At 42.3% G+C, this 15,223-nt stretch overlaps 1 protein-coding gene across 4 annotated transcripts in view; it reads left to right on the top strand.

The window, feature by feature from the left end:
* Positions 1-15,223, top strand: part of PIK3AP1 (phosphoinositide-3-kinase adaptor protein 1) — a 51,257-nt gene that overhangs the window by 12,641 nt on the left and 23,393 nt on the right. For 3 of the 4 annotated variants that reach the window (XM_062606697.1, XM_062606695.1, XM_062606699.1), the window contains 3 exons: positions 12,028-12,167; positions 12,904-13,048; positions 14,919-15,061. In XM_062606697.1, the coding sequence (XP_062462681.1) occupies positions 12,028-12,167; positions 12,904-13,048; positions 14,919-15,061 (428 nt within the window). Of the gene's footprint in view, positions 1-8,527; positions 8,658-12,027; positions 12,168-12,903; positions 13,049-14,918; positions 15,062-15,223 lie in introns of those variants that run through there. The other variant, XM_062606698.1, reaches the window with a different exon arrangement.

The following is a 15,223-nucleotide window of genomic DNA, read 5'->3' as shown; positions in this document are numbered from 1 at the left end:
TAGATGGATTGATACCGTATGATAGATATGATATGATATGTAGGAATATATTCCTTTTTATATATACATATATATAGAATCATAGAATCACAGAATCATAGATCCTGCCCCTCTACTCTGCTCTCGTGAGACCTCACTTGGAGTATTGTGTGCAGTTCTGGTGTCCTCAACATAAAAAGGACATGGAACTGTTGGAACAAGTCCAGAGGAGGGCCACGAGGATGATCAGGGGACTGGAGCACCTCCCGTATGAAGACAGGCTGAGAAAGTTGGGGCTGTTCAGCCTGGAGAAGAAAAGGCTGAGTGGAGACCTCATAGCAGCCTTCCAGTGTCTGAAGGGGGCCTATAGGGATGCTGGGGAGGGACTCTTCATTAGAGACTGTAGTGACAGGCCAAGGGGTAATGGGTTAAAACTTAAACAGGGGAAGTTTAGGTTGGATATAAGAAGGAAATTCTTTCCTGTTAGGGTGGTGAGGCACTGGAATGGGTTGCCCAGGGAGGTTGTGAATGCTCCATCCCTGTCAGTGTTCAAGACCAGGTTGGACGAGGCCTTGGGTGATATGATTTAGTGTAAGGTGTCCCTGCCCACGGCAGGGGGGTTGGAACTGGATGATCTTAAGGTCCTTTCCAACCCTAACAATTCTATGACTCTATGATTCCTCTGACAGTAGCAGTTACTGTATCTATTATGCTGTGTCTGTTTCTGACATGTAGCCCTTCAGTCAGGACTGCTCTTTCAGCCTAACACTGAGACTTGCAGGTGAGGCCGTAGTTGAGATACTATAAACTGGGAACTGCAGTCATTTTCTCCACAACTCTATTCTGTCCCTTATGGGAACATGTGCCTACAAGATGGGGTACTGTAGTGTGATTTCCAGTGCCCCTGGAGTTTGCTGTTACATGTGGAGGCAGAGCAGGGTCTCAGTGTTGTAGAAGCTCTTCCCTGTGCTGCTTGTTAAATTTCATAAAGCATGGCCATTGAGAAACACTGAATACAGAAAGTAATCCTGCTAGGAAGGGGCATGACATGGCCAAGTACTTTATGGGAAAGTTGTGCCACCCCCTTAAAGGATACAACCTGGAAATAAAGCAGCCAAAAAGAGTTCTGCAAGTTAATTTAAAAATCCCTGGTCATCATTTTAGAGAAAGATCATGAAGCTATGATAAATCAATGCCTGTATGAAGCTACCTCCTTAATATTTGGTCTTACAGAAAATGATGCTCTGGAATCTATTCTATTAATAGAGAGCTAATATTGAATCTCTGGGGCTCCAGCTTGTCAGCACACCCAAGTTCATGGAGCTCTAACTTCCTGCAATGTTCCTCTGGCCCTGCTGGTATCTCTTTATTTATCTGTATGACATCCTAGAGAAGATCCTAGCATTGCATTTTACTCACAAGTTGTCATCTTCAAGCCCTTATTTTGTGGTCCTATGTCCTTATAATGCTCCTGAAGAGTTTTTAATCCTGTGCATGCCATTTTCTGCAAGGTTCATTTTGGCCCTCAGTTGGTTCTGGAAATTGAAAATTGCATGGAGAAGCCTGTGAAATCCAAGTTCGTGATCTCTACTTCATCTTCAGAGTCTGTTTGGATCAGAAGTACAGTAAAAGAGGAAAGCTGGAGGTTGGAAGAGACAAGAATTGGTGTGCAAACCTAAAGGGACAGAGAAATGTGAAACTGGGGACCATTTATTGTTTCCTTCTGGCTCTTGATGCTCTGTGAATGAATATGTTCTGAGTAGTCCTACCTTGGAGAATAACATCCAGCGTTTATTTCTGCCAGCTTATTAGAATGATCTTGAAGACATAATGCAGCATGATCATTTGCTGTACTGCAGTCTTCTCTCCCTCCCTTGCTCCTTTTTTTTTCCCTCTATGAAGGGGCAAAGTTAAGTGAATTCTTAAAGCTGTACTTTTCTCTGTTATATTGTGTTGAAATAAAAGATATGCTTCTTTGACCCTGCTTTTTGAAGAGGAACAGGCGAGGTATTAGTCAGCTCTCTGGGTGCAATGAGAATCCACCTCATTATATGGGAGCTCTGCAGCCTGACTGTGTCTCACTGCCTGTCAAGGAGAGGAAACTGTGATGCTCTTGCACAGGAGTCAAGGTTGAGAGAACATAGTGGTAGCATGCACTTCCTTGCAGATGCTAGTATGGTTATAAACGGCTGGTGCTGAATGCACAAAGACTTCAGAGAGCTGGTTAAAGAATCAGAGAAACCTTAACTAAGTCCCGAAGTGATACTGAGAGAAATGCATGAATGACCTTACCCATTTGTAGCAAACAGGATTGAGAAGTTGAAATAGAATCCTAGAATAGTTAGGGTTGGAAAGGACCTTAAGATCATCTAGTTCCAACCCCTCTGCCATGAGCAGGGACACCTCACACTAAACCATGTCACCCAAAGCTCTGTCCAACCTGACCTTGACCACCGCCAGGGATGGAGCATTCACAACCTCCTTGGGCAACCCATTCCAGTGCCTCACCACCGTTATAGTAAATAACTTCCTCCTTATACCCAATCTAAACTTCCCCTGTTTAAGTTTTAACCCATTACCCCTTGTCCTATCACTACAGTCCCTAATGAAGAGTCCCTCCCCAGCATCCTTGTAGGCTCCCTTCAGATACTGGAAGGCTGCTATGAGGTCTCAACAGCCTTCTCTTCTTCAGGCTGAACAGCCCCAACTTTCTCAGCCTGTCTTCATATGAGAGGTGCTCCAGTCCCCTGATCATCCTTGTGGCCCTCCTCTGGATTTGTTCCAACTGTTCCATGTCCTTTTTATGTTGAGGACACCAGAACCGTACACAGTACTCCAAGTGAGGTCTCACGAGAGCAGAGTAGAGGGGCAGGATCACCTCCTTTGACCTGCTGGTCACGCTCCTTTTGATGCAGGCCAGGATATGGTTGGCTTTCTGGGCTGTGAGCGCACACTGCTGGCTCATGTGCATTTTCTCAACGATCAACACCTCCAAGTCCTTCTCCACAGGGCTGCTCTGAATCTCTTCTCTGCCCAACCTGCAGCTGTACTTGGAATTGCTCCGACCCAGGTGTAGGATCTTTCCCAGTTGCAGGATGGATGAATTGTTTTCCAACAAATGGTGCATCATAAAGTCTCAGTTTAAGCACATTAAAAGCAATACTTCATAGCTCTTCATGATGGTATGAGATTCAAGCAGTGCTAGCATTGGTGCATACTAGCTTTTTAGACAGAGGCAATGAAATGATAGCCTGGAACTAGTAAAGTATAGAAACTAGTGTTGTCAGGGCTATAATGGACTTCATGAGTATTGGAAATCCTAATTTTATTTCTCTGTATTTTATAGTTCTAATAATCTCCCTGCAGGTTGCTTTAAGGTAGTGACTAAGCCTTCTTCTAAGTATCTTCTGATGTGAACTGCAGGGCTTAAAAACACCCACTTAAAAGAAGAGCCCAGTGACCATCTCTGAGGGCTTCTTCCAGATTTGAAACAGCTGAAGTAATTTCTTTGCAGAAGTATGTGGTCAAACCAAAGACGCTCTACAGACCAGCTCTGAAGAGATGTGTGGGGCAGACTTCAGGTTGTTTCAAAGACCTTTGTGGTGCACTTGGACAGTTGCTTTCCTTCGAGGATTGCATTTTGTAGGATTTTCATGGCTTTTCATTGTTACCACAGAAAACTGTTGATGTGTTTCTCAAAAGTGACTTGAGAGTAACAGTGGATCTTAAGTTTTCTGGCAGAGGTTTCATCAGGGGCACAGGCTGACTTTAGCATGGACTGCTGCGAAAGTGTCCACCTTTCATGTGTCTGGAATATCTGCAAGGAAGACTATCTGAAGGTCAGGGAGGGCAGAACTGCCCTTTCAGTAGTAATGTAGCCCTAGATGTTCTGAAGCCCCTTGTAGAGCCACACCTCCTGCCAAACAGTAATCTGCTGATGGATCTTTCCGAAGCAGCTCACCACCTCTCTTAGGTGGAATTTCATCTTTAGGGGCTTTATGTGGGCAGTCTTTTCTGTCATGCAAGTGTTACACATTGTGCCTAAATTGAGATACTACAAGGAATAATTAATCAACAAGTTGGTTGTTCTCGTTACTTCCATGTGGTTTCTCAGGAAGACTTGAATCAGTGCTGGGTGTAATGTGGATCTTGCCAGTCTCAAACATCAATAACCATGCATACACTTTTTCAGTACGTGTTGAGTTATTCTTTCCCCTTTCTTGGGATTTTGGTTATGTCTGCAGTATCTGTTGTCTGGGTGGCCAGAACCCTGCATCTTCCTCAGAAGTTCTTTCCTGTCTCTGTCCTGGTCCTGTGCACCCAAGCTAGTTCTTCAGATTTATACACTTAATCCTGTCACAAACTGATCAGTAGGCCTGTGAGACCCTCAGGCTAATTGCGAGCTCAAAGGATTAGGATGATGAGTTGGCTTGCATTTTCTGAACTGTAGTATCCAGACATGCTTTTAGCTTGAGGCAGGCATAGTGTTGTACATGGTTGCTTGAACCTTAGTGAAAGAACAAGTTAAATGGACTTTGCATTTGTAGCATGCTCTAGACATGGTCAGATAATCTATCTTATCTCTGTGTTATAAGAGATTTCATCCTTGAGCTGGAAGCTACTGTCTTTGCAGTAGGTATGAGTGAAATGTATAAATATTTCTCCTCATCCTGAAGTTCAGGAACTGGCAGCTTAGCTTACACCCCTCTTGCCAGCTGCTGAAGCAGAGATCCTGGTCCTGTCTTGCTGATGCAGCCAAATACGTGCTCTTTTCCCCTGGTTCTGCTGCGTGGGCCTCTGGTGAAATTAAAGACAAAGGGAAACAGGAAGAGGAAAAAGTGATGTGATGGGCATAGTTATATTTTAAACTGCTATAGCTCTTTCTGGTGTGAACATCTGCCGTCAGATGAATGCACAGATTTTATTGGTTTTTATTTATTTTATTTTTAGCTCAGCAGCCTCACTAAGCCAGGATAACTCTCTGAAGTTAGGTGTGTATTTGAGCTAAAACGTCTTTTCTGGACAAGTAATTTTGAGCTGAAAAGTCTTTTCTGGACAAGTAACAGTACTGTAGGGGCAGTGTTGGTACTCACGTTATTAGGTAATGGAAGAAGACATTTCTTTTCCAGGATCCTGCCCCTTTACTCCGCTCTTATGAGACCTCACTTGGAATATTGTGTGCAGTTCTGGTGTCCTCAACATAAAAAGGACATGGAACTGTTGGAACAAGTCCAGAGAAGGGCCACGAGGATGATCAGGGGACTGGAACACCTCCCCTATGAAGATAGGCTGAGAAAGTTGGGGCTGTTCAGCCTGGAGAAGAGAAGGCTGCATGGAGACCTCATAGCAGCCTTCCAGTGTCTGAAGGGGGCCTATAGGGATGCTGGGGAGGGACTCTTCATTAGGGACTGTAGTGATAGGACAAGGGGTAACGGGTTAAAACTTAAACAGGGGAAGTTTAGGTTGGATATAAGAAGGAAATTCTTTCCTGTGGGGGTGGTGAGGCACTGGAATGGGTTGCCCAAGGAGGTTGTGAATGCTCCATCCCTGTCAGTGTTCAAGACCAGGTTGGACGAGGCCTTGGATGGCATGGTTTAGTGTAAGGTTTCCCTGCCCACGGCAGGGGGGTTGGAACTGGATGATCTTAAGGTCCTTTCCAACCCTAACTATTCTATGATTCTATGACTGTGCAAGGTCATATGATAAGGTTTCTATGAGCAGAATTTCGTGTAACTCAGAACAATATTTGAAGGGTCTGTATTTGTGAAAAGGCTGCCTGTTACTGGGGTTGGAGGAAATCCTGTGCTGGATTCAGGCTGTGTGGTTTCCCCAAGGCCTTGTACGTTGCAGCTGTAAGACTCACTGTTACCTCAAGCACATCCAGTTCTTTACATTACAGGTCCTGCTCTCAGTTCAGGACTGCTAGTTAATGAACAAGAGCTGTAAGTTTAAAAGAGTTTTGCAGGGGGCCACAAACTGCAATTTCCTCTTTAATCTGCATTAGGATTACTGAGTGTTGTCATCCTGGGGAAATCTCTGAGCTTCTGTGGAGCTTCCTTGTGCTTAGATCTTTATGGATGGTGCCTCCATGCAGCCTGCAGCATTACAGAGTGAATGTGCCTTCCTAAGCTATTGGGGAAGGGCGGGCTGCAGTGATCCTGAACTGAACTGTAAGAGCCCATCCAGTAGTCATCTGCAGTCAAGTCAGAGGAGGGTGAGGAGTGTTGCTGGTGCAGGTAATATGTAGTAGGCAGTTTTACAGATGTTACCTATGTGGCACTAGATCCATGACAAGAATTCCAAAGGGGTGCTAATCAGTTCCAGTTTCTGTACATCACTAATACAGGAAGGACTTCCAGTGTGGGATTCCTACTGGTGCTTCTGCACATCAGGAAATGCCATAGTAAGTGTGATGGTTGTACGCATCAGTCTGATGACAGTTGCTTTGCAGCTGCTTTGCCTCCTCACTCCCATTTTTCATCTGAAATTAATAATGAGTGCCAGAAATGATTAAAAACTGAGCCCAGCCCAAGTAACCAACTGGAAGTTACTGGTGACATTTGTTCCTGAATTGGAATATTCCCACAGAAGATCCGTGGGTTAGCTTTCTGTTCTCTGCAAGATCCCCACCTGCATGAAGGTTTTATTTTACCACTTTTTTCTAATGCCTGGTATTTTTTTCATAGTTTTTCTCTTGCTTTCTTTTCTGTGTCCTTTCCACTCTTGTGGCTTTTCAGACTAGACTTTCTTAACCTCACTGTTGCCAGAACTACGTGCTCAGTTTCCTGTTCCTGCAACCCAAGTATGGTATTTATTGGCCACTTTCTCATCTCCACCTTCCAGTATTTAAAGGACTGACATGGAGTTGCCCATGGCATTGTAAACAACTCTTGGTGACTCAGCTTTTTCCAAAACCTTTTCGTTTCAATAATGAGATAAAAAAAAATAACTTGGAAGCAGCACTTGGGAGCACCAAACCAAGGAAAGTGAATAGATTGGTTCAGTTGGGTTAAATTTTCATGAAGATTGTTAAAGCCTCTTGCACTCTACTGTAAAGACATTTTTCTCCTTTCAGTTGTATGTCTGTAGTTCTAAAATACAACAAAGAAAACCTGTTCTTTGAAGTTTGGATGAGATGTGCTTTATAGAGTAAAACTGTGAAGTAATGTATGTTTTTTTTAGTATTAAGGATATATATTAGTTTAGTAGGTTATTAAGTAAATACTTTCTGGCTTCTCACAGTTTACTGAAACACTGGTCCTGTCAACAGGTCTCTTAATAGCCCAGTTGTGTCCTTCATAAGGATACAGCTTCCCTAAGTGATGCCCAAGCGTGTGTGCACATGATGGCTCAAGCAAAACTTGGCATAAAATACAGCTCATATCTTTGGTGAAATATGAGAACTCGTTTATTGTAACTTCCAACTTTACAGAAGAAATGAAACATGACCACTTTCTTTATAGAACTGAAAATCCATTTTTAGGTGCTATACTTGTAGATGAGCTGCTTGGGGTGAGAGGTTTGGAGAGAAGCGGGAGATATCCCATACTTTATTTGTTCTGTATGGACAGTTTCAGAGTCTTACATTTTCCTCTGTGTTTTCTACTTTTCTGCATTCTGCTGTCCCCTCTGTTGAAAGGGAAAATATTGCTACAATATATCCCAGTTTTGAGGGGTTATCACGAGTTAGTTGTTTCACTAAGTGTATATCTCTGTGGCAAAGCAGGGGTCCTGAGGTTAGCATGATGAAAGATAACTTTTCCTGCTTTCCCTGACTACTTTGTCAGAACATTGCCTGTGTCTTGCAAATGCGGCTGGAGTTGCTCTGGGAGACTTAATGTCCTTGTTCACCCTTGGAGAAGAAGGGTGGCCAGTTTCAAGCTTCGGTGATAGCAAGAGCTCTCTTTGAAGGGCTTCCCTCTTGCTCTGGGTATACTGACATGAAAGGCTGAGGCCTGGAGTTGTCTTGGCTGGTGATCTGGTCTGTGGATGGGTGGGAAGTGTTCACAGATGTCTGCAAGGGGGTAGTCTGCACATGCAGAACCCATAGGGGTAAACTGTTGCCCAGTTGTATCATTTGCACCAATATCTAGATGACAGAATGGCCTGGACTGGCTGCTGACTTGTTCTGGGCATTCACGTGTCATGTGGTGTAAGGGCTGACTTCTGAGAAACCACAGCTGTTGGCTCCATGCTGATAGCCTGCCAGCTTAGCCAGGAGGAAATGGATGACAGAGCAAGCTGTGTGCACTGTACAGCAACAGGCAAAATAACTGGCTGCTTCATTTAGTTCCTTAAGCTGCTAAATGGCTCGTGAAGCATGTGGCCATGCCTATGTCTTCCCTGGGATTTTCCCAGGCATGAGTTTCTGCAGGGCAGCTGTTTGGGGAGCCTAGCAGGGCTGGCAAAAAGGGGCCAGTGTGGGGCTGCTCTCTGTAGCTCAGCTACTGATGCTTCCTGGAGTGGGACATGTTCTTCAAGAGGAAATGTGGTTGGGTTTCTTGGACCACATCTCCTTCCCTTGCTGCTATGCTCACAAGTATTTCACAGGCTGTGAAATGTGGCCAGAGGTAGCCTTCATTTAAAGGGGAACAGAAAGGGCCTCCAGCCAAGGCAGAGCTGTTTATAACCACAAGCTGTTGACCTACAGCAACTGCTCATGGAGAAGCTCAATTCAGGTACACATTTAACTTTTTAATGAGTCTGTCGATGTCCTCAGTAATGGCTTTTGTAGCCTGGGTATCATTGCAAAGATATAATTTTTGAATCTATATGTGCAAATAGGTTGTCATTACTCAAGCATATTTGTGAGTGGGAAGCCCGATCTAGCAACCTGGCCTTTTAGAGCATGGATATTATTAAATGTAATGGAATGGCTTCCTCTTGCAGTGCTTGCACGTTCATAAGTCAGTAGCATGTGACTGGAACTTACAAGATGACCGTAGCTTCACTTCAGTGCTTATGTGGGAGGTTGCAACTTCATAATTTTCTGAATGAGAAACCAGATGAATAATACCCGAAACTGTGACTGCTTGTTCCCTCAGCTGTTAATCCAATTACTGATTAACATTGCTTGCTTCTTCCCATATTACCTAACAGATCTATGCTTACATGTGACCTCCGGGCAGTCAACTCTGTTGCAAGAATGTAAAAGTGTGAGACAGGGTCAGGCAATACCAGAACTTCTTAAAAGATCATATTATTCTTAATTTGCTATTTTTTTTCCTAGTATCAAACAACATCAACAAAGCAGAGAGACCAGGGGGCTTGTTCTCTCCTTGCAACCCTCTTATTCTTGCTTACTATAGATGTTGTAGCTGAGATCCATAGCTTTAGGTTTCAGTTCATTCTGAAATGGACTGTATGTTAGGCAAATAAAATACAAATTACCACACTAATGGTGCCATATGGGGGTGGGTATGATGCCCTTAGTATGATGCTGGCAAGCATCAGCTTGTGCATATGTTGCAGGAACTTTAACGCTTTGTTGTAACTTGGTCATCATTTGCTCTCTCTTATCTGTGGTGAGCTTAGTCTTTCTGATTTAGTCATACTGGAAATAACCAACAGAGATTACAGAGTCACTATTCTAGTAAGAGTTGCCTCATCTCCTCCTTCCCAAAACATATGGTGTCTTGCTCTGCACATGCCAAATGCCTGATGTGATAGCCATTGTATAAGGGAAGAATATGGGACCAGTGCTTTTTTTTTCTCCCAGCAGCCTGACACTATGAGGTGGAAGTAGTCCACCTTTTTGTAAGAGAAGAACTCCCAAAACTGAGGTCTGCCTCTTGCAGCTGATGACTTTGGACAGTATCAAATAAACATATTGTGTTAAGGAATTTAAAGTTTCAGTCCATTTTCTATAGTACTACCACTGTCTGAAGATCCAAAAGACCACCTTCAGTACACAGCCTTGTGTCAAAGTAGTTTCTTAGTCAAATCTGCATATTTGTGTTGGTGCAGTATTAAAATCTATTTGCTAAATTACATGTGCTGTTCTTGGTTTGTTTAAGAAATGTCAGTGTTGGTGGTGATACCTTGAACTTTAGAGCTGCAGATTTTTGGCTCTACTCTTTCTACAGCAAATATTAAAGCAGCAATGTACTTGTACTCATGTGAGTAGGCTTACTTGCCATGTGGGATGACTCACATACATAAAGTTAAGCAAATGTGTACCACTGTTCTTGACAAAAATTTCAGCTGAATGATTTGCTAAAATTTTGTGGTTTAAAACCTGTCTCCGGAAAGCAGAGTTGCAATAATATAATTCATAAAATCCCATTTAATGTACATAAATATATATTTTAAAAGTATACTTTTTATTTCAAATATCTTAAGTTTTTAAAGATCTTAAATTTTTTTTTTTTTTCAGCTTTGAAATGAAAAGGGTTTGGAGAAAGCTGAGTCACCAAAAGTTGTTTACAATGCCCAGGGCAAGTCCATGTCACTCCTGTAAACACTGGAAGGTAGAGATGAGAAAGTGACCAATAAATACTATACTTGGGTTGCAGGAACAATTTCAAATATCTTCAGTTTTTGGTGGTGGTGATGATGATAATAATAATGATTATATTCCTGACTGACTTGTAGCTTCACTGTTTGCAGCTAGCATGAACTCCTATAAAAGCCTGTTTTAATAACTTTGACTTTCTTGTTTTATGGAAACTTGATGTACACAGAGACTGGGAGATTCTGAGTAAAACCGGGGCTGTTGTCAGCTTCACTGTATGGTTACCACAGGTTAGACAGTGCAGTTGGTCTCTCAGGTCTTTCTCATTAGGACTGAGCATTTTAAATAGAGCATTTCTTACTAATTTAAGAACTCTGCCAGTCCAAATTTGAGATTTTTATCTAGTAAATAGTTTGTACTGCTCTTTACAGATGTGTTTTACAGTAAGTAATAATAATAACAAATAACTTTCAAAATGTTGTCTTAAATCCTTGACTACTCTACAGTTTTCCAAGGTTTGGAAAATTTTGGCCATGGCAGATTGAGTTTTAAGAGTTCATGCTAGTCTTCTGACAAGGGGGAGGCAGTGACTTTCACACTGTGTTTTGGGAGACAAGTAAAAAAAGGTGTGACTCATGTGAATCAAGAGGTAGAAAGGAAAGCACTCTGCTAAGTAGATACAAAATCATCTGGTGTTTCCTGTCTCTAGTTGGGAAAAATATTTCCTGGCGGGGTAGACGCCCTGTAGTCTATTTTAATTCTTGCTAGTTTGTCTTTTTTCTGGCAGCCAGTGATATCAATTCAGTTTTTTGCTCTTTCATCAATATCCATGCTGGTAGTGGGAAGCAGGAATGAGAACACTGTTCTCTGCACACAGATGGTAGAGTTACATGTGTTTACTTCTACTTTTGGATCTGTTTGGGTAGAGTATTCTTATTCTTCAATTCAAAAGCTCTGGTACATTTCAATTTCACTCTTGTATAGATACAGGAGCTTATAGTTCCTGCTTGAGGAACAGGATCCCTTAAGGCTATTGTTTCATGTTGTATTTTGTCATCACAGTAATGAACTTGGGAGTTGGGGTGAGCAACATAAGCAGGATCCAGAAAAATTAAAGTTACTACTGAAAAGCAAGAAAAGTTGGTTTTCTTCATTTACTTTAGAAGAGGAAGATTAAAGGCTACTGCCCATCCTACAATTTGCTCAGAGCACAGCTAGATTCAGATGGGTCCAGTTACTGATCATTCTTACATTAGACATCTACATCCTAATTCTGTTATCTAACACGAGAAGGGACTATCCATCTCAGCAAAGAGCGGCACTGCTGTTTGTTTTGTTAGCATGCTTAGTGCTACAGCAGCACTTTTATGTCTTTGTGAATGTTCCCTGGCCATCTTTTTAAGGGGTAAAAAATAATGAAAGCTCTGTAGTTTCCCTTTCTTCAACTAGTTCCCCTTTCCTGAGCATTACATTGAGAAGGAAAGCAAGTTCCACCCCACCACCTCACTGGCTGTTTATCAGGATGCATGTGTATGATACACATTTTCAGCAAAGGGGAGTGATGTGATAACAAGACCTTGTGTGCTTTATTTTAGACTCAGGCTGTGACTCTGTGACTGATACAGAAACAGAAAACGAGAAGAACCTAATTGACTCCCACAGACTTGCCATGAGTGATGAACCCAAGAGCACTGGTGACCATCTGGTGGTGCAGCCTGATCGCATACGGTGTGGGGTACTGTATGTCTACTCCTTGGGCTACATTCTTACCATGAGCTGGAGCAACTCATGCTGCTGTGTAGTGGAAAGCTTTACGGGCCTGGGAATTAGCCCATAATTCCTGTTCTGTAACCTTTCCTCTCAGCCCCCATCCTCAGTGTCTCTGTTTCATGAGCTCAGGTCCCTAGGCCCAGAAATAGCTGGATAACATGCTGTGCCCAGTGCTGTGTAGGCCGCAATGTCACTTATTGACAGTCTCATTAACATAGCTGCTTAACTCCACAGCCTGGATGCAGTCTAATATGACAATTCTGATGCATGTCCTATAAGTGACTCCAAAGGGTCACTGAAAACCAGCATTTCTTAGTATAGCATCTCCTCAGATGGAAAAAGTCTAAGTTTCTTCCTTCATTTCTGTTTAGAGTGGGAGTGTGCTGCTTGAGAGAAGAGACTGATAGAGTTGAGACTAAATAACTCTATAAATCTAGCTTTAATCAGTTTATGAATCTAGCTGATAAATCTGGAGTTTTATCAGCTTAATGCATCTATCTATGCTGGTGCAAGCTGTAGGAGAAGCCATCTGTCAATATCCAAGGCTGGAAGATGCTCCTGAAAAGCATTCAGGACCATGAAAATGACAGCTTATAATTTATGTGTTGGTTGCAATGACAACAAAATTCCTATAAAAGGGGCTTAACAAAGTAAGGGTTTTGATATTGTGAACCTGTGTGTTGTAATGCCTTTTCTCTTAGGTGCAGACAACAGTTTATATTATCATGAAATGTAAACTAGATGGTGAAGTGAAAACTGAAGTTGAATTCTCTCCAGAGAATGCATCATCTGTGCGTGTGTTGGCTGAGATGGAGAATGAGTACACAATCTCTGTGGAGGCTCCAAGTAAGCTGGACTCAGATTTCCCCCAACCCTTCACCCATTGCTTCCTTTCTATTTCAACCTGCCTGTTATGAAAAGTGCCAGAGGGATAAGAGTAGAGGTTGCAATGAAAGAAAACTTGAGGCCAGGAAATCTTGAATTTGCATTCTCTGTGATACTTCTGTGATGAGAAACTGAGATAGATTTTTGCTGGGGGCTCTGTTTTTCCCTCAGCAGTGGCAGGGTTGCAGTGTGGAAACACCTTACTGGGAGTTCTGAGAACAGATTGCAGCTTGTAAAGTGCTTTGAACTTGATTGCGTGTTATAACCACCACCACATTAGCATTGGCAGGACACCAAGAGAATGTAAGTTCCAGTAAATAATTGCATGCGTATAACAGCATGTGTTTAATGTGTGGTGATCTCTCCGTGATCAGAGCTGAAACTGTTTATCCTGGTTTACCTTTTAATACAGGTATGTTCTGTTCTTCTAGGTATTTACATTTACAAAACTGTAAGTTATCTAAACTTTAGGTTCACTATAGGGAACTATAGGGGGGCCTATAGGGGTGCTGGAGAGGGACTCTTCATTAGAGACTGTAGTAACAGGACAAGGGGTAACGGGTTAAAACTTAAACAGGGAAGTTTAGGTTGGATATAAGAAGGAAATTCTTTCCTGTTAGGGTGGTGAGGCACTGGAATAGGTTGCCCAGGGAGGTTGTGAATGCTCCATCCCTGTCAGTGTTCAAGACCAGGTTGGACGAGGCCTTGGATGACACGATTTAGCGTAGGGTGTCCCTGCCCATGGCAGGGGGGTTGGAACTGGATGATCTTAAGGTCCTTTCCAACCCTAACAATTCTATGATTCTATGATTCTAAGATTTCAGAGTCCTACAGATTGATAGTAGTTTTGCAGCATGATTTTGTATAATCTACTTTGGTCTGCCCTCTTGAAGAGTTATTATGACAGCTTGAGAACAGAGACTAACAGCCATTATAGCAACTCCCATAAAGTCAGAGAGGTGGATTGATTTAAAGAAGGTGACTTCACCCACATAAAAGTATTCAACTTAATCTATCTAAAATCAAGACTTATAATTTAAGCATGGACCCAGAAATTAATCTTGCATTTTGAATTATAAACATGACCTTTGAATTATCAACATGACATTGATGGAGCATACAACTATGTAAGCTCTGCAGTTTCTAGCATTAAGAGGAAATATATCTTTAATTCTTTTTGTGTATGACTGTAACTATTTCATAATTTCCCGAGACATTAATAGCCACCAGGGAAAGGTTAATTTCAGTAGGATTCAAAATACTTGTGTTTCAAAGAGAAAGTTCGGACCTGTGAATGCACATTAGATAAAACATCAAGAAGCTCCCAAGGTGCAGGTAGAAGATACATCCTGTGAGTGAGTAAAGTTGCAAAGCTTGAATTCTTTTAAGATGATCTCCTTCAGATACTAATGAGGCTGACAAGTTGCAAAACCCCTAGTGTCTTTTTCTGGTTCCTCTTCTGTTCTTCACCAGCTCTCACATTTTATGGCACTGCTCCAGAGAAAGCCAGGGGTGGAGAGATGTGAGGCTGTATTTTTTGAGGTGTGTGCTGTTAACATCAGTGGTCTAGACTACTGTTAGCAGAGGACCTAGCAGATCACAGGTGAAATGCATCGATATAGCTATGAAGAAGGTAGTTCCAAAGTACTTTATTACCTAGTGTTCAAACCAACATCGTCTCCTTTTCTTCATGACTCCTCATGAATTCAGTACAACAGAACTGTTTTGGTATCCAGCTGGCAGTATCTGCAGACTCCTGCTATCCTCAGGGTATTTGATGCAGACTCATTCACATTTGTTCTTAACGGTGATGTCTTCTCTTTCTTTTCAGATTTAACCCCTGGGACAGTGCCTCTGCAGATATATTCAGGGGACTTGATGGTGGGAGAAACAAGTGTCATGTATCATACCGACATGGAGGAAATCAGCCGTCTGTTGGCTAATGCAGCCAACCCAGTACAGTTCATGTGCCAGGTAATGACTAGCAAACAGCTGCTTCGGAAACTAGCTTTCTCAGAGACTAGACAAGTGGAAATGAGAAAAAGAACTTCCATGAAGTAGCTCTTCTGAAGAGAAGAAATGCAAGGTTATTTAGGGATTTTCACATAACCTTAACATCCCCTTTTAGGAAAAGCT

This window comes from Pezoporus occidentalis, unplaced genomic scaffold, assembly GCF_034315485.1.
Source record: "Pezoporus occidentalis ecotype Australia unplaced genomic scaffold, CSIRO_AGI_Poc_V1 ctg98, whole genome shotgun sequence".
Taxonomy (NCBI): domain Eukaryota; kingdom Metazoa; phylum Chordata; class Aves; order Psittaciformes; family Psittacidae; genus Pezoporus; species Pezoporus occidentalis.
Note: the sequence above shows the minus strand (reverse complement) of the source record. Positions and strands in the feature narration are given on the sequence as shown.